The sequence below is a fragment of the Agelaius phoeniceus genome, assembly GCF_051311805.1.
Source record: "Agelaius phoeniceus isolate bAgePho1 chromosome W unlocalized genomic scaffold, bAgePho1.hap1 SUPER_W_unloc_1, whole genome shotgun sequence".
Classification (NCBI taxonomy): Eukaryota; Metazoa; Chordata; class Aves; order Passeriformes; family Icteridae; genus Agelaius; species Agelaius phoeniceus.
Window position 1 is genome coordinate 10,156,735 of NW_027509866.1, and position 18,878 is coordinate 10,175,612.

At 49.3% G+C, this 18,878-nt stretch overlaps 1 protein-coding gene across 1 annotated transcript in view; it reads right to left on the reverse strand.

Moving 5' to 3' along the window:
• Positions 1-18,878, reverse strand: part of LOC143692503 (uncharacterized) — a 92,807-nt gene that overhangs the window by 62,508 nt on the left and 11,421 nt on the right. The window contains exon 3 of the mRNA XM_077172737.1: positions 10,771-10,781. Within this exon, the coding sequence (XP_077028852.1) occupies positions 10,771-10,781 (11 nt within the window). The remainder of the gene's footprint in view (positions 1-10,770; positions 10,782-18,878) is intronic.

The following is an 18,878-nucleotide window of genomic DNA, read 5'->3' on the forward strand; positions in this document are numbered from 1 at the left end:
TGGGGCCAGAGCAGAGCTGTGGGGCCAGAGCCGGCTGGGCTGGGCTGGGCTCAGAGAGGCCCTTGGTGCTGCCCAGAGCTCAGGGCAGCTGGCAGAGCTTGCAGGGAGCTGGGCTGGGCTCAGAGAGCCTGGCCCAGAAACCATCAGTGTCCATCTCAGCCTGGCTGAGCGTGCAGGGGCAGAACTCAGGCCAGGCCTTGTGGGGCAGGGCCAGCGCCTGTGCAAGGCATTGCAAACAGGCAAGTGGCCCAGAGAGGAGGCTGCTCTGTGCCCTTGGTGGCATGGACAGAGCAGGGAGGGGGCCCAGGACATTTGTCAGCACCAGCCTCTGTGCCTAGCCCTGGCTGCTGAGCCCAGCTTTGGCCTGGGCTGAGTTTGGCTGTGGCCCAGCTCCATCCTCCTGCGGGGCTCAGGGCCTGTTCCCAGCCATGGCCAGCCCTGGCTGCCTCTCTGCTGGCCCAGAGGCCGGAAGAGCCCGGGGCAGGGCTGTCTGTGCAGCCCCACAGGTGCCAGGGGCTCTGCAGGAGCTGGCAGAGGCTGCCCAGCAGGGAGGCCATGGGGCACAGAGCCCCAAGGCTGCTGTGGGCACCATGGCACAGGGGCCGTTCCCAGCCGCAATGCTCCTGGCCTGGGCTGGGCCTGCACAGGGGCTGGGCCACCATGGCTGGGCCGGCACAGGGCCACAAAGGGGCCACGCAGCCGCTGCCGGGGCTGACAGCAAGGCCAGGCACACACAACAATTGCTGAGCATGGCCTGCGCTGCCCAGGCCTGACTGGGCCAAAGGCAGATGTAGAGAGCTTTTTGGATAATTGGTTAGCTGAGAAAGGCCACTTCGATGTGATACTGATGGATAAGGATAGGGGAAACAAGCTGGGGATTATGTAACCAGTGTCCAATCACTGACAAAGGTCATAGTGACCTTCGCTGAAACGGGAAGACGGGGGAGAAAATCGCTTGCCAGAAAATGTAGATATCTTAGGTAGAGAAGCTAGAAGAATGCAAACATAGAAACAAAATAATCATTAGAAGATAGAAGTAGGTGTGGTTGATCTAAGTGTGCTTTAACCAATAATGAGCTCAGCTTTTGCAATATGTATAAGCTTCATTAACACCAATATAAATATGGGTGAGCTTTCAATAAACTTTGGGATTTGCCATCCACGAATATTGTGTGAGGCATTTCTTCCGCCGTTCATGACAAATGGTGACCCCGGACGTCTTTCAACGGTAGCCATGGTCGAGCGGCGTAAGGAGTTTGGGTCCTATCGCAGCTGAGGACGGCAAAAGCACCGCTGAAAAAGGGAAAGTGCAGTGCCCCAGGTGACCTCAACGGAGAGCCCGGCCGATACGTTCTGCCGGAGTCTGCAAGGGTTGCAAGAAGCACGCTGTTATCTTTAACATGGATATAGAAAGGCAAGCAGCATATGATTTATTTACTGACTTTTTACGAGGGCGTCAGGTTAAGGGTATAGATTTGCAGAAAGAGCTTCCTGGGTTGTTAGCTTATGGGTGTGCACAGGGGCTTTTTCGTAATCCGCACATGGTGCATGAATTGTGGGAGTGGCGTATATTTGGGGATAAGTTGTGGCAGGCAGTCATAGATGATGATAAGACTGCGAGAAAGTTGGGAAAGTTATGGCGAGTCGTGCATGATAAATTGCTGAAATACCAGGCAGAGGAAAGAGCTGCCCAGCAGGCTAGTGCAGCTCATGAAAGGAACAGGAGTTATGGGGACTGGTTTGGTTCCCCGCTGCCTCCTGTTATGCCCACAGTAAATCTGCCGCCGGCATCGCCTTCTACTCTAAACGGCAGTTCCCCACTGACATCGGCACCTGCTCTAAGCAGCACGGCCCCGCCAGCTTCGGCGCCTGTTTTAAGTAGCACCCTCTCACCGATTTCGGTTCCTGCCCCATATGGCGGTCTGCCGCCGGCACCGGCATCTACATTAAGCGGCGGCTCCCCGCCGACACTAGTTCCCGCTCCAGACAATAGCTCCCCGCCGCTACCAGTTCCTGCTCTGGGCAGCAGCACCCCCCCCCCCCCCCCCCCCCGCGTGTCCTCTGTCCTCCAGCCGTGCCGTCCGCGCCGCCTGTCCCGGTGTCAAGCCCTACACCTCCTCCGCTTAGTGATGCGCTCATCCCCGGGTCAGAGAGTGACCTTGCAAGGGCCATTGCACAGCAGCGAAGTGAGGCATGGGCCGCAGTAGCTAAAGAACTCATGGACACGGGGGATGATGAGGTGATATCAGCTGCTATGGAAATGGCCTGCCCAGTGGTTTATTCTCCCCTGGCGGGGGGAGGGTTCCAGGCTACAATAACTGCTTTGGATTGGAAATTGTTATCGCAGTTACGATCCACGGTTAGTCAATTTGGAGTAACCAGTGAACCCACAAGACAAATGCTGGATTACATCTGGGGCACTCAGGTTTTGCTGCCGGCAGATTGCAGGGCGTTAATACAGCTCATTTTTACTCAGCACCAACAGCTTCTGTTCAACGCGCATTGGCACGCGATTTGTCAGCAATGTGTCGCAATAGTATGGCAACCAGGGGACCCATTATATGGGGTGACCCTGGAGGAGTTAATTGGGTTCGGGCCTTTTCTTAGAATGGAAGCACAGGCATTAATTGGTCCCGAAAAGTGCAGGGAGGCTATGCGGTTGGCACGTTTAGCTATCGATAGAATTAAGGATCTGGGAGGAATTCCTTCTTACATGGGGATGAAGCAAGGTAAAGAAGAGTCATTTGGAGCTTTTATAGATAGGGTAGCCAACGCGATTGAATGGGCAGGAGTCCCTGAATTCATGAAAGGGACCTTGCTAAAGCAATGCGCACTTCAAAACAGCAATCTGCCTACCAAGAATGTGTTAAATACCGTGGGAGCTAATTGGTCTATAGAGGAAGCTTTAGAACGATTAGCAAATGTTCCGCTGGGATCACAAGCAATGTTAGTAGATGCTATTAAAGAGCTAGGGGTCGGGTTACAGAAGCAGGCAGAGTCTTCTCAGAACCAAATGCTGGCGGCCCTCGCCCCGCTCCAGGCAGCAGCAATAAATGCTCCGCGAGCTCCATCGACTGGCCGATTCAAATGCTACCGATGTGGAGGAATGGGACATATGCGACAGGACTGTCCCGCCGCCAGTGTTTGGTGTAACGATTGCCACCTGGATACCCACAACACCGGAGCCTGCAGACGCCGCTCGGGAAACGGCAGAGCCAGTGCGCCCACCAGCCACCGTGCCCGGACACAAATAGCAGCTGTCACAACTTCGGCTCAACCTGCCTCCAGGCCGCCACCACCGGGAACCTTGGATTGGACCTCGCAGCCGCAGCAACAGTGACTTTGATGACTACTCACCCAGAAAAGGTTCCAACTGGAGTGAAGGGACTGCTCGTCATTGATGGATTACCCATGGGAGCTTTGCTTTTAGGACGTTCCTCGGCTACAATGATGGGATTATTTGTTTTATCTGGAATAATAGATGCTGATTATACCGGGGAGATTTCCATTATGGTGCATACTCTTTTTCCACCGATGCGGATCGAAAAAGGACAAAGGATAGCTCAATTAATTCCTTTGCAACAGTTGGCTAAAACTGTACCCCCTCGTCAGGCACAGTCCAGAGGAGAGCATGGATTTGGATCCACTGGAGGCCTTGCTTTTTTGACAATGAACTTAAATGAACGGCCAAAGCGCACTGTAATTTTGGATTATCAGGGTGAAAAGCAAACCTTGGTAGGATTATTAGATACTGGCGCAGACTCCAGCATTGTGAGTCCGGATTTCTGGCCCCATAATTGGCCATTGCAGTCAACCACGATGCCAGTAACCAGAGTTGGAGGCCTGACACTTGCAAGAAAAACACCCATGCTATCTGTGACTATTGAGGACAAAACTGTGCGGGGTGTTTTGTCAGTTGTACCTTTGCCTCCTACTGTGCAGTGCCTTATCGGTCGGGACATTCTGGCTCAGATGGGTGTAGTCTTGACAAATGAACACCCTTTGGGCTAAGGGCCATTGCATGGACTTTCCCAATCCCATTGACCTGGACCACGAACACTCCTGTATGGGTTAAGCAGTGCCTTTAAAAAGGGAGAGTCTCAAACAGGTTCACATACTGGTATATGAACAATATAAACAAGGACATTTACAGCTGTCAACAAGTCCATGGAACATGCCCATCTTTGTGATTAAAAAGAAGTCGGGAAAGTATCGCTTAATACATGATTTGCGAGCTGTGAATGAACAGATGGAGCCTATGGGAGCCTTGCAACCCGGATTACCTAACCCAGCTATGCTGCCAAGGGACTGGCCACTTTTGATTATTGATCTGAAGGACTGCTTCTTTACTATTGCTCTGCATCCTTGAGACACTCGGAGGTTTGCATTCACTCTGCCGGCTTTAAACAGAGGGGAGCCGGACAAGAGATTTGAATGGGTTTCTCTACCCCAGGGCATGCGCAACAGCGCCACCTTGTGTCAACTTTATGTCGATGCAGCTTTACAACCCTTACAACATGCCTGGCCTGACACAATCATTTACCATTATATGGATGACATTTTATTTGCACAACCAGAACCTTTTGCAGGTCAACAAATTCAAGCAATACATGATGCTTTGAAGCGCTATGGATTGACTGTAGCTTCTGAGAAAAGTCAGTTATCTGCACCGTGGAAATATCTGGGGTGGACACTTACTGATCAGATTGTTACCCCTCAGAAATTGCAATTAAACATTAAATTACATACATTGCATGATGTTCAAAAATTACTGGGGGACCTACAGTAGCTACGCCCCATTGTTGGTATCCCTAATGAACTGCTAGATGAACTTCGACCTTTACTAAAGGGAACTGATCCGGCACAGTCTGTTTGTATAACCCCTGAACAGGTTGAGACACTGCAGCAGATATTGGACTGTGTCACGCAAGGCAGTGTTCAGAGACGTGATCTTCACCTTCCCATACAGCTGACAGTTTGGTGTGGACCAAAATTTTTACTGGGTGCACTTACTCAGCATAACAGAAAAACGGGGGAGATATGGGCCTTGGAATGGATATCTCCTCCACTTCAACAACATAAAACCCTTCTTCAGAAAATTGAAAGCTTAGCTGATCTGCTTAAAAAGGGTCGTGAACGGACAATACAGATGATGGGAAAGGAACCTGATCAGATACAGATACCAATGAAAAAGGATACATTGACCTGGTATCTGTCAAACAGTATGGAGTTACAAGAGGCCCTGTTGGGAGCCGGTAGCGTGACTGCCACTGATGATATTCCCAACGTACCATTGAATTGGATAGGACAGTGGGGTTGGATTCAGTGTCCAAAGAAATCACTAAAGCCCATATCGGATGCTACAACTGTCTACACAGATGCAGGAAGAAAATCCAAAACTGCTGCAGTGACCTGGCGAGAAAAGGGACAATGGCATCATCACATACTCCGAGCTACTGAGTTGGACACTTTGCAAACGATGGAGCTATTGGCTGTTGTATGGGCCATGATGCATTTCTCTGGACCTCTTAACATTGTAACAGATTCCTTGTATGTTGCAGGCGTGTGTGAGCGAATAGAGGATGCCTCTATAAAAGAGGTTCAGAACAGGAGGTTACATGAGCTGTTTATGCAACTGCAGAGAGCAATTAAGCTAAGAAAGCATTCCTTTTGTGTTATCCATATCAGAAGTCACAAATGGGATATTGGTCTGGGAGAAGGTAACATGCGAGCAGATAAATTCGTCTCAATCACACAAGCAACTCCGATTCCCAAACAAACCATAGCCAGGGAGGCACACTCCATGTTCCACCAGAATGCAAAAGGCCTTCATAGAGAATTTCAGATACCTATGGAGGAGGCACGGGCAATAGTCAAAGCCTGTCCTATATGTAGTCATCATAATGGAGGCTGTGGTTTAGGTCTGGGAGTTAACCCAAGAGGGCTGAGCACAAATGAGACCTGGCAGATGGATGTCACACATGTCTCTGAGTTTGGGAGGTTGAAGTACGTACATGTTACCATAGACACTTACAGTCATTTTATATGGGCCACAGCACAGACTGGTGAGAAAGCAGGGCAGGTAGAGAGACATCTCAGCAGTTGTTTTGCAGTAATGGGAGTGCCACAGCGCATCAAGACAGATAATGGGCCTGCTTACTGTAGCAAAAGAACTAAGCAGTTTCTGCAGATGTGGGGGATAGAACACATAACAGGCCTCCCCAATTCTCCTACAGGGCAAGCGATTGTGGAGAGAGCAAATGGTACCCTGAAAAGATATCTGAGTAAATATAGGGATACCAGAGAGCCACAAGAGAGATTGTTAAAGTGTTTGTTTGTTTTGAACCACCTGTGTGTTTTTGGGGAAAATAAGGTTCCTGCTGTGATTCGTCACTATGTACATGAAACAGATGGTGTAAAGAAAGATGTATGGGTGAGATACAGGGATTCCAAAACAGGACAATGGCAAAGTCCTGCTAAGGTGTTATATTGGGGCCGTGGATATCTTTGTGTTTCTACCCCTACAGGATCTCTGTGGGTACCTGCTAAATGGACCCGAGCAGCTGTGTTTGATGGAACACCTCGATCAACTGAGCGAAGAGGATCGTCAGCGGGTGGAGACGAAGCTGCTGATCATCCTTCGACCGATACTTCTCAAACTGAAAGGACAGTGTGATGCTGCCATCGATCGAGCAGTTGATCGGTGCAAATCTTTTGATAACATATTAAGCTTGTATTCGATGCTTTCTGATTTTGAATCTGAAGGGCCTAGGGGTTTAGCTTGTATTAAGTGTCAAAATAGACGTACTGCATGGGTATTATTTTTCTGTGGAGGTTGTCAGGAAACTCAGTGGGTACACCAAACTCGATTAGCTGAATTGTGGTGTGAAAGCTGTAATTTCTATTGGCGGTTTAACTCTTGGCAGAGAGATCTTACATTGTTCACAGGACTACCTGGCCGCCAAGGGTTACAATTGTATGAGTCCCCAGAACAGAAAATCCTTGCGTGGTTTAGGTGGGAAATACAACATTTAGTCAAACGTGTTTTGGGGATATCTCGGTCCTGTATTTTGCAGACTAAGTGTGGTAGAAATATTCCTCTGTCACAGTCGAACGTGATAGGTCCTATTTTGGGAGGTCAGGATCCCAACCAAGTGTGGGAGGATTGTCTGAAGAGCCTAAAGAAGCTGAAGCTGAGAAAGAAGAGATATTCTTAAGGGTTTGTGACAGCCATGATGGCCGAGTGGCCCAAAAGGGTGCCTGGAAAAATTCAGATGGGATGGAAACTTTATGTTGTTGCTTTATTAATTTTTGCTTCTTTCGGGGGCAGTGTAGACCATCAGGCATGGGCCCCACCTCAGCCCAAGACTAACATATGGGTCACCCTGGCAAACTTGACTAAACAGGAGACTATTTGCCTGTCATTGTCTTCTCCTGGCAATCCATTCACAACCTGTTTAGTTGGATTACCAGCAGATCCCTGGCCGTGCCCTTTGCATGTACCAACTTGTAAGGTCAGCAATGCCAGGATGAGTGTGGATAATTGAGATCAGTGGATTTCCCACTTTCCTATAGCACCACAGGAACCCCAAGAGTTAGAGTTGTTAGGGTCAGTGATGGCAGATGCACGTATTCATTTTAACCATAGAAGCCTGCTGTCAGTCAAGAACCACTCTAATGTTGTAACTTCCAGCATGGCTGTCTACCGAAATGCATCGGCCTGGTGCAATTATACAACAAAGAGAGTGTCAGTCTCATCAAATGACCCTATTCAATTGCCAGCAGTATATTTCCTGATATGTGGGGACCGTGCTTGGGCCGGTATCCCATCAATGCTGCACGGGGGACCATGTACACTTGGACGGCTGTCTCTACTCACACCCAACATGTCCATGATACTAAACATGAGCCGCCATCGTAGAAGCAAACGAATGGCTCATGCTTTTGCAGCCGACTGCCGGGATGATGTAAAGTTTTGGTCTCCAGCGGCCATAATCGCAGCATCTTTCTTAGCTCCAGGGGTATCAGCAGCACGTGCTCATGCTATTTTAAATAGGTTAGGGTGTTGGCTTGCTAAACAAACAAATGCAACTTCTTTGGCAATTTCTAGTCTTTTGCTTGATGTAGATTCTATTCGCCATGCGACACTCCAAAATAGAGCTGCAATTGATTTTCTTTTACTTGCACAAGGCCATGGTTGTTATGAATTTGAGGGCATGTGTTGCATGAATCTCTCTGATCATGCACGATCTGTACACTCACAGCTCTCTGAGTTACGGAGGTTAACTGGGAACTTACAGGTGGAATCAGGCCTTGGTATTGATGGATGGCTCAAATCTTTAAACTTAGGATCATGGTTACGTTCTATTGTTAAGATTAGCATTGTAGTAGCTATTGTAGCTTTGCTGTTAGTATTAGTTTTGCCTTGTTTTTGTATATGCTTACAGAATATGGTGAGAAAGATGATAACTACTGCATTTAATCAAACTATGCTTGTTCAACAGAAAAACAGGGGAGATGTAGAGAGCTTTTTGGATAATTGGTTAGCTGAGAAAGGACATTTCGATGTGATACCAATGGATAAGGATAGGGGAAACAAGCTGGGAACTGAGCTACCAGTGCCCAATTACTGACGAAGGTCACAGTGACCTTCTCCAAAACGGGAAGATGGGGGAGAAAATCGCTTGCCAGAAAATGTAGTTATCTTAGGTAGAAAAGTTAGAAGAATGCAAACATAGAAGCAAAATAATTGTTAGGAGATAGAAGTAGGTGTGGTTGATCTAAGTGTGCTTTAACCAATAATGAGCTCAGCTTTTGCAATATGTATAAGCTTCATTAACACCAATATAAATATGTGTGGGGTTTCAATAAACTTTGGGATTTGCTAATCATCGCATATGGTGTGTCGCATTTCTCCCGCCGTTTACGACAATGTAGGTAAGGTTAAGTCATCCTGGCCACACTTGGTATCAACAGCTTTCTTTGGCAGTGTGAGAACAGGGATGTTGTGCCACTGAGGGAACAAAACCAGTTCCCAGGGCTGCTCCTACAGAAAGCAGGAGCTGGTTGGGCAGCAGCAGGGCCTGGAGCAGACAGTGTTTGTGATGAGCTGCAGAGGAGCTGAGCCCAGGGGCTGTTGGCCAAGGCCGAGCCCCAAGGAGCATTTCTCAGCTGGCAGGGCGGCCTGAGAAGGGGAGGGGGGAATGCAGCAGCACAGGGCCCATGGAACCAAGGGAGCATTGTGACCCTGGGGGCCCTGTGAGACCAAGGGACCATTGTGACACTGTGGGGCCCTGTGAGACCAAGGGACCATTGTGACACTGTGGGGCCTTGTGAGACCAAGGGACCATTGTGACACTGTGGGGCCCTGTGACATCAAGGGATCATTGTAACACTGTGAGGACTCATGGAACCAGTGAGACCATTGTGACCCTGGAAGTCCCCACAGAACCAAGAGCACCGTTGTGATACTGTGGGCCCTCATGAAACCAAGAGGCCTTTGTGACAGGGCTGCATGGAACCAAAGGTCCAGGGTGACATTGTGGGGCCTTGTGTCATCATTGGTCCATTGTGACACTGTGGAGCCAAAGGAGATCATTGTGACACCACAAACCCCCAGGGTCCAAGGTCCATTGTAACATTGCAGGGCCCATGAACAGAGCAGTCCCATGTCATTTTGGGGCCTGGGGAACCACGGAGACCATTGTGACACTGCAAGGCCTCATGGAATCGTTGGGACCATTGTGACACTGTGGGGCTGTATGAAACCTTAGGGCCACTGTGACACTCTGGAACGCAATCAAAAGAAGAGTCTATTGTGACACTGCTGGACCCCATGGAATCAAATCACCATTATGACACTGCGGGGCCCCATGGGTCCAATGAGCGATTGTGACACTATGGGGTGCCATAAAACCAAAAGGACATGGAACAGTTCTGGCTGGCTTGGCCTCCCAGGGACCACCTGACTGGTCCAGCTGACCTTGGCATGTTGAAAGTCTCTTCTCATCTGCTGCTGAAGCACTGGGACTCTGTGCTTTCCTTCCCAATGGAAAAGAACTGTCCTTCTCATCCAGGCACCCATGGCCAGAATTGGGATTTCACCTCCAAAGTTCTGTATATCCAGGGATTGTTCCCATGGTAGTATTGCCAGGACAAGTCTGGCTGGCAGTGGTTTCACAAGGGTCACCTTCCATCTGTCCCTTATACCCCAGGGAAGGCTGCGTGCTTTCCTTCCTATGGAAAAGAACTGTCCTGCTTCTCCAGGCATCCATGGCCAAGACTGGGTTCCACCTTCCCTAAATCCAACGACTGCTCCCAGACAAAATATGCAATTACTGACAAGTCTGCCAGACCTTGGCCTAGTGAAGTTCTCACCTGCCTTCCAGACACTGGGGCTCTGTGCTTTCCTTCCTATAGGAAAGAACTGTTCTCCTCCAGGCACCCATAAGCAGAATTTGGATTGCACCTCCAACATTCCCTGTTGTGACAGACTGGCGGAGATTGTTGGATCAAAGCATTTTGTGTGTGGGGGAGGAAGGGGCAGGTCCAGCCCTGCCCTGCCCTGGAACCCCAATCCCCCCAGAGCCTCTATCCCAGCCCAGCAGTGGCTGCCAGTCCCTGGCACAGCACAGGCAATGCTCCACAGCCACCTCTGCAGCCCCAGCCCAGCTCCTGAGGGACCAAATGAGCCCAAGCCCCACCTGGGGGGCCCTGGTCTCCCACCCAGGGAGACCAAGGGGTATTGACGGCTGACCACAAGGCAAGCACACATCTTGACCCTGGATCCTCTTGGAATTTCCATCTGAACACCACTGAAATCCAGGAGTTGGTGCCTCTGTGTGCTTCTCTCTGTATCTTTTTTGTCTTTCTCTCTTTCTGTGTCTTCTTCTATTTCTGTGCTCCTGTAAATTTTGATTAACATTAAATTGAACAGACTTAGAGTTTGTGAAGTTGAATGGGCCAAGTCAATGCTTTGAAAAGTGTTTTTGTTGATTGAATGTCTGTCGAAGTTTGACATGAGAAGAATTTTAAAAAGAAATACAAAACTTTTTGTGTAACTGACCGTCTGTTAAACCACTGAGATACTGAACACGCCTCTGTTAAACACATATGTTAAATATGAAAAAACCCAGGAATCTCCTCTTTCTTTTCCAGTCAACAAAGAAGCAGCGGGCCCCAGCCAGCATCTCAACCAAAGCAAAGCAAAGCAAAGCAAACCAAACCAAACCAAACCAAACCAAACCAAACCAAACCAAGCAACCCTGCCATGGGCTGAGCCCCTTCCCCCCTCCCCAGGCTGCCCCCCCCCATTGGCCCCATTCTGACCAAACCAAACCCCAACAACTCCCAAACAGGAAAACAAAAGAAGCTACAAAATCCCAACCAGAACAAAGCCAGCCACAGCTGTTAAAATCTCACCATCAAGTCCGCTCCCTCTACACAACTAAAACCAGAAACCCCTACAGCCTACAACCCATACAAAATAACCCTACAACTAAAATTAAACAAAAAACCCCACAAAAATGAACCATAAAACCAATCCTAACACAACCCAACCATAAATTCCACCACAAGTTACTGGCAGGTCAGGTGCTAAGCCTTTCAATACTTCAATCCTCCCTCAAGTAAAAGGAAATAACAAAATACAAACATAAAAAAATTATAAAACCATCAAAGTCAGTAAAGAAGACATGAAATCCCAAATAAAAAAAAGGAGAAAGTACATTAATCTTAAAAATAAAATCCTCTTATAAGCTATAAAGAAAAAACTCTTTTTTTATAGCACATAAAATTATAAAAAAAATAAAAATATTCAACTTATTATCAAACAAAAAACCTGCATACTAAAAAAACCCAAATGTTAAAATAACTGTAATTTCGTAAAATGTTTAAACCGGAAAAGATAAAAACATAATCCAGTACCCCCAAGAGAAGATCTCTATTCCCAGAGATAAAAATAATTTCAAAAGTAAATAAAAAAGTTTTTACCTTTAAATAACTCATCTTTAAAACAATACCCCATAAGTTGACATGGCCCATCAACAAGCTGTAGAAAAGCTTCTGGCAACAAAAACCATTTAACAATACCAAAGTTCCAGAGAACTGTTATCCATGACAAAATAAGAACCACAAAAACCTATTTTTTACTTTTGAAAAAAAATCTCCATAACCTTAACAAGAAAAACTTCTCTCCCTAAGTAAATTTAAAAAAAGACTATTCTAGAAATAGTAACCAAACTAGAAATTGAATTTTTACTTTCTTTATATTGTCAGTAAAAAGAAAAAGTTGTAAAGAAAAAAAGTGTTCGAAAGAATTTAATTCTTACTCCTTTTTTCTTTCTTAATTTACTTTTAATAAAAATTTCTTTATACACTTTTAAAATTTTAAGCCCACTTTACTTTCTCGTAATCCAACTCACAACAAAATAAATACATAAATAATTAAACAAAACTAAAACCCACCATACTCATCTAATCATTAGTTAAGAAATCTCAAGATTAGAAAAATCTTAAATTAACAAACCAAAACCACTACAATGTCATAACAAACCTTTTGCCAAAGTTTCCCTGATTTTCTAAAGTTCCCAGTAAAGGCTGTTTTATAGTTTGGAGCTCCTGAGAATCTCTTGTTGGTATTTCTCCAGTTCATCCAATTCAGAGTACACAAACAAATTTAATTCCTTTAAAATGTCTCATTGAGGGAGTTGTTTGGGGGATGGGAGTCAGGGCTTGTCTGTGCTGCTTGGCCCAGCCCAGGCAGGGCTTTCCCAGCCACATTCCACACTCCATTGCCCAGCTGGAGCCGCTGGTGCCTCTGAGTTGTGCTGCCCCAGCCCCAGGGACGCTCTCCTTGTCTGCCCATTCCCCCACGGTCTCTGGGCAGGGATGGCCTCACTGGGGGCTGCTGACATCCTCAGCAACTTGGAGGCTGCTGCTGAATTTCCCTGCTCCAGAGGCTTGTTCAGCCTTCAGCTCTTCAGTGCAGGAATTCAGTGTCCCAGGGCTCATGAACATTCAGAACACCTGAACAAGCCAAGCCTCTGGGAATAATTTGATTTTAATTTTCAAATCCTCTGTGGTTAAGTAGATCTCAGTAGTGCATTGAAACTAAATACCTGTTATTTAAAATACAGTGAGAAAAGATTTTAAAGTCCTTTTAGTTTTGCTTTCCTGTTAATTCATTGATTTGTGCAATCTCCAATTGACACTGAGTCCAAGTACCTCCTCATGCAGTTGGAATGGATATGAAAATCCAGACCCTTCATGGCTGACAATCAATCAGACTCTGTCCCTACCCCCAGCCCACCATTTCCCCCATCCAAGCCCTGGCACTCAGAGCAGCCTTGTGCAAATCTGAGCTCCCTCCAGCCCAGGCTGCACCTGCAGCTTTCAGCTCCTTGGCTCCAACTCCCACCTGCTTTCCTTGGAGAAGGAGCTGCCCGAGACACAGAGGGATGTTCATTTCTTGTCAGCCAACAAAGCCGAAGGGAGGCACAGCTCCATCAAATGCAAAAGTCATTCCTCTGCTGGATATTAAATCCACTTTGCACAGCAGACAGTCTCAGAGCAATGGAAAACACCTCCTGGGCCCAGCACAGATCCCAAGGTCCCCCCAAACCCTCCCTGCCCCGATTCTGCCCAGATTTGCTCTTTGCACACACGAGTCACAGGCTGAAGTCAGGAGCTGCCTCCATGCCCAGAGGGAGGAAAAGAGAGAAAGGGGATGAAGAGCTCTCCTGTGCAGAGCCAATGTCCAAGTGCAGCCCCTGCAGTGGGAACCACAACTCATCAGGTTTGTGTCCTTTGGGCTCAGGACCTGGTGACACTCAGAGGCACAGAAAGGTTTCTTGCCAACAAACACAAGCTGAACATTTGAACAGTTTAATAACCATCACAGCTCTTCCCTTAGCTCCCTGGGATGTCCCAGCAGCATCTGACATGTCCAGGTCCCCAAGGGATTTTCGAAAAGGAAAAGTTCTTGACAAGGACATAAGAAAACACAATTTTGTGAGAGATATAAACACAATTAAGATGTTGACTAATATGGTATTTATTTTAACATCAGAAAGACTGGGCAACTTTCTGGAGCTTAAAGCATGAAACCAGTCAGTGGAGAGGCACTTGAATGACAGAGAGCATCTGGAGGATGAAATCTGGGAGCAATGGAAACGACATAGATCCAGCCACTCTAGTGAAGAGATGGCCACTTACACATGGCCATTTCAACAGGAGTGCTAAAAACACCTGATGAAAAAAGGAGATTAAATAATAGACTGAATATTGGTGACACAAGTAGATGGAATCATCAGCATTTCTTCTCCTGCCATTAGTAGAACAATCCAGTAGATCCAGAAAATTCCGGTTCCTGATGGGAAAACTTTGCCATTTCTCAAAAGAACTCAGATTACCTAGATAATAACGATTTTCTTGTATATTAGGAAACTAACAGGCATTAACACCTGTGACCCTTTCCAGGCAGACATCAGCTGTGTGCCCATTACAGGCAGTGCCACTTGTGCCCTGAGCTGGGATTGGATCTCTCCGAGAGCACCTGAGGGAGAGCAGAGCACCTTGCAAGCTGCAGGTCCCTGACAGCCCCGCAGGGCTCCTGCCCCATCAACATCTGCTCTGCTCCAGTCTGAAACAGGGCCCAGCATGGTGCCGGGATCATCAGAAAGCTGAGGTGTGTGCTGGAATCCAATGGCCTCCCCATCCCGCAGCAGCCCTGCATTTCCCTGCTGCAGCCTTGGTCTCCAGCCCAGCCATGGAGGCTCTTTGGGCTCTGGAGTGTTGCTGTAGCCCCCAAGGGCAGCTGAGCTCTGCCTTTGGCCCAGTCAGGCCTGGCCAGCTCAGGCCATGCTCAGCAATTGCTTGTGTGTGCCTGGCCTTGCTGTCAGCCCCGGCAGCGGCTGCGTGGCCCCTTTGTGGCCCTGTGCTGGCCCAGCCATGGTGGCCCAGCCCCTGTGCAGGCCCAGCCCAGGCCAGGAGCATTGTGGCTGGGAACGGCCCCTGTGCCGTGGTGCCCACAGCAGCCCTGGGGCTCTGGGCCCCATGGCCTCCCTGCTGGGCAGCCTCTGCCAGCTCCTGCAGAGCCCGTGGCACCTGTGGGGCTGCACAGACAGCCCTGCCCCGGGCTCTGCCGGCCTCTGGGCCAGCAGAGAGGCAGCCAGGGCTGGCCATGGCCGGGAACAGGCCCTGAGCCCCGCAGGAGGATGGAGCTGGGCCACAGCCAAACTCAGCCCAGGCCAAAGCTGGGCTCAGCAGCCAGGGCTGCCAACGCATGGGCACAGAGGCTGGCGCTGACAAATGTCCTGGGCCCCCTCCCTGCTCTGGCCATGCCACCAAGGGCACAGAGCAGCCTCCTCTCTGGGCCGCTTGCCTGTTTGCAATGCCTTGCACAGGCGCTGGCCCTGCCCCACAAGGCCTGGCCTGAGTCCTGCCCCTGCACGCTCAGCCAGGCTGAGATGGACACTGATGGTTTCTGGGCCAGGCTCTCGGAGCCCAGCCCTGCTCCCTGCAAGCTCTGCCAGCTGCCCTGAGCTCTGGGCAGCACCAAGGGCCTCTCTGAGCCCAGCCCAGCCCAGCCGGCTCTGGCCCCACAGCTCTGCTCAGGCCAGGCTGCTCTGGGCACTGGCCCCATGGCCTCAGCCCCTGCCAAGGGCACAGCAGCAGCTGCAGCTGCCACAGGACTCAGCCCCAGCCATGGGGGAAGGTGCTTGGCCAAGGCCAAAGGAGGCTCCCTGGCTGCCCTGCTCCCCTGGGGCTGAGGTGCTGAGAGCTCTGCAGCCCCTGCTGCCATCCCATCTGCCCAGGGCAGCACCAGAGCCCCGGCCTTGGGGCCCTCAAGAGCTGCTCCTGCTCCAGGCCCAGGGCCCATGCCAAAGCTGGGGCAGCCACAAAGCTGTGCCCATTTCTGTTTATTGCTGCTCTGATGGGGATGGATCCTCAGCCACTTGGAGGTTGCTGATGAATTTTACTCCTCCAGAGGCCTTGTCTTTTTTGAGCTCTTCAGTTGAGGAATTCAGTTAGAAAAGCTCATAAATAATTGTTTGAAACACTTGAAAGGAAAAGCCCATGGGAATAATTGAAGTTTTCAATTGTTCTGTGGTTAATTAGACATATTTCAGAAGTGTATTCAAAGTGAATATGCTATATTGCAAATAATGCAGAGAGAATAGTTTTGCCTCTTTAAGTTTTCTTTTCCTGTTTATAGATTGATATCAGCAATGTCCAATAGATATTCGCCCCCAGCAGCTCCTCATGCACTCTGAACAGATATGAAAATCAAGACCCTTCATGGCTGACAATCAATCACACTTTGTCCCTATCCCCTCCCCACCATTTCCTTCACCCAACCCCTGGCACTCAGAGCAGTTGAGGAATGGAGTCACATCCAGGGGTGTCCCCAGGGCTCAGGATTGGGGACAGATCAATTCAATCTCTTTATTGCTGATCTGGATGAGGCCACCGAGGGCACCCTCAGTCAGGTCCCAGTGAGCCCAAGCTGGGTGGGAGTGTGGCTGTGCTGGAGGGCAGGAAGCTCTGCAGAGGGATCTGGACAGGCTGGAGCCATGGGCCCAGGACAATTGGATGAGGTTCACCAAGGCCAGGGGCTGGATCCTGCCCTGGGCTCACAACCACCCCAAATCCCTGGCATGCCCTGCCCCTGATCCCCACAGCCTATCCTGTTTCCTTCATTCCTGCATTGCCAGGGACTTTCTGGGACAAGGGAGCTCTGCTCTGGGGATGGAGGGAGGTGCAAGTGCCACCACTGGAGTGGGAACCACAACTTACCAGGTTTGTGTCCTTTGGGGGTCAGGAACTGGTGAGACTCAGAGGCACAGAAAGTTTTTCTTCATGGCAAAAACACCATGGTTGAACAGGACACAATTTAACAAAAATCACACTCTTCCCTGAGCCATGTGCAACGTCCCAGCAGTGTTTGATGAGTCCACCATCCACAAGGGATTTCCATCCTAAAAGTAATTTCAAACAAATGTGGGTCTGTGATCGATATAAACACAATTAAGTTCTTGTATCAGGATGCTCATCCTGGAGTGGGGGCAAAACAGCTCCAGCAATTCCTGATTTGCAAAGCTGTCAGTGGTGGATGGAGAAGGGAGGTCAGGCTGCTCTTGGTGTTGAGGAAATGCTGAAACCAGCCTGACTCATTTCATCTCCTTCTGTCCTGGCTGATCTGCCCTCTTTCCCCTTCCACCCATTGGCTTTTGTCTCCCACCAGGCCCCCGGTGAAGAGCCTGGCTCTGTGTTCTCCATCCCCTCCTCGCTGGCACTGCCAGGCTGGGATGAGGAGCCCCTCAGCCTTCCCTGCTCTGGGCTGGACAAGCCCAGCTCCCTCAGCCTCTGCTCACAGCCCAAGGGCTCCAGCCCCACCTTGGAGGCCCTTCCCAGACCCTGCTGCAGCTGCCAGACATCTTTCCTGCCCTGGGCAACCCAACCCAGGCCACAGTGACCTGGATAATCCCCGTCCTTGATGTCCTGGTCACACAGCCCTGGCCCCTTGTCCCCATGTCAGGCTCTGGGGTGGATCCTGTGGAACATCCTTTGGTGGAGGCTGTGGCTCCAGGTGGGCCGGGGGGATCCCGGGGGACAGGGACCCTGCTGGGCATGGACAGCATTGGACTTGTTGGGAGAAACTGTGAGGGGGAGCTGGGGCAGAGTGACCAACCCAGTGACCTGACACAGCCCTGCTGGGATGGCACACAGCCCCTCTGGGATGTCACACAGCCCCTCTGGGATGTCACAGCCCCTTCTCTAATGTCACACAGCTGGTCTCTGATGTCACAGCCAAGTCCGTGATGTCATAGTCTGCTCTGGGATGTCACAGCTGGCTCTCTGATGTCACAGAGGCAGTCTGTGATGTCATAGCTGATCAATGACCTCACATGACCCACTCTGTGATGTCATAGCCCACTCTGTGCCCTCATGTTACCAGATGATCAATTGCCTACACCAGCTGAGCTGACACCTGGAGCTTGTTCTCCACATCCCCAGGCCTATGGAAACCACACAGTGCCCATTGTGTGACAAGGGGAACTGGAAGTTCAGCAGCCTCAGGGTCCTGCCAGCTCAGCCAGGCCCACTGGAACATTGGGGTTTTCAAGTTTTCAATATTCTGGGTAAGAGAGTGAGGCAGTAACAAAACGTCTACACAGCAATTAGGAAGGGCAGACTTTGGCCTGTTCAGGATGCAGATTTGGGGAGTACTAAATCAGGTACTGATTTTTTTAAGGGAAACAGCCCTTAAAAACAAATGGGGTCTGGGATGGGTGGACACATTTCAAGAAAGTAATTTTAAGGGGGAAGGAGCTGCCTCTCCCAGTGTGGCAAAAGATGAGCTGGTGAGGAAAATGGCTGGCCTGGCTGCCCATGGAGATTTTGTGGGAACTCGGGAAAGAAAAGCATACATGAACTTTTGACAGAAGATCAGGCAACTTAGGAAGGGTTTAAGGATGTTGTTAGGTTATGCAGGAATAAAAGATCAGATGTGAAAGCTCAATTAGAGCTTAACCTGGCCACTTGTGCGAAAAATAATAGAAAATGTTTCTATAAATAAATTAATTTCAAATGATAAGATAATGAGAACCTCTACTCTTTTTTGAGTGCAGTGGGGAATACAGTAACTTAAGATAAGGAAAAGGCTAAGCTACTTTACACTTGTTTGCCTCACTTTTCAATACAGGACAGGTTGTCCCCAGGACAAGTGTTCTCCTGAGCTGGTAGATGGGCACAGGGAGCAGAACAGCCCCCTGGAATCCAGGAGGAAGCAGCTGCTGACCTGATGAGCCACTCAGATGCTCACAGGTGTATGGGATCAGATGGGATCCATTCCAGGGGGATGAGGGAGCTGTGGA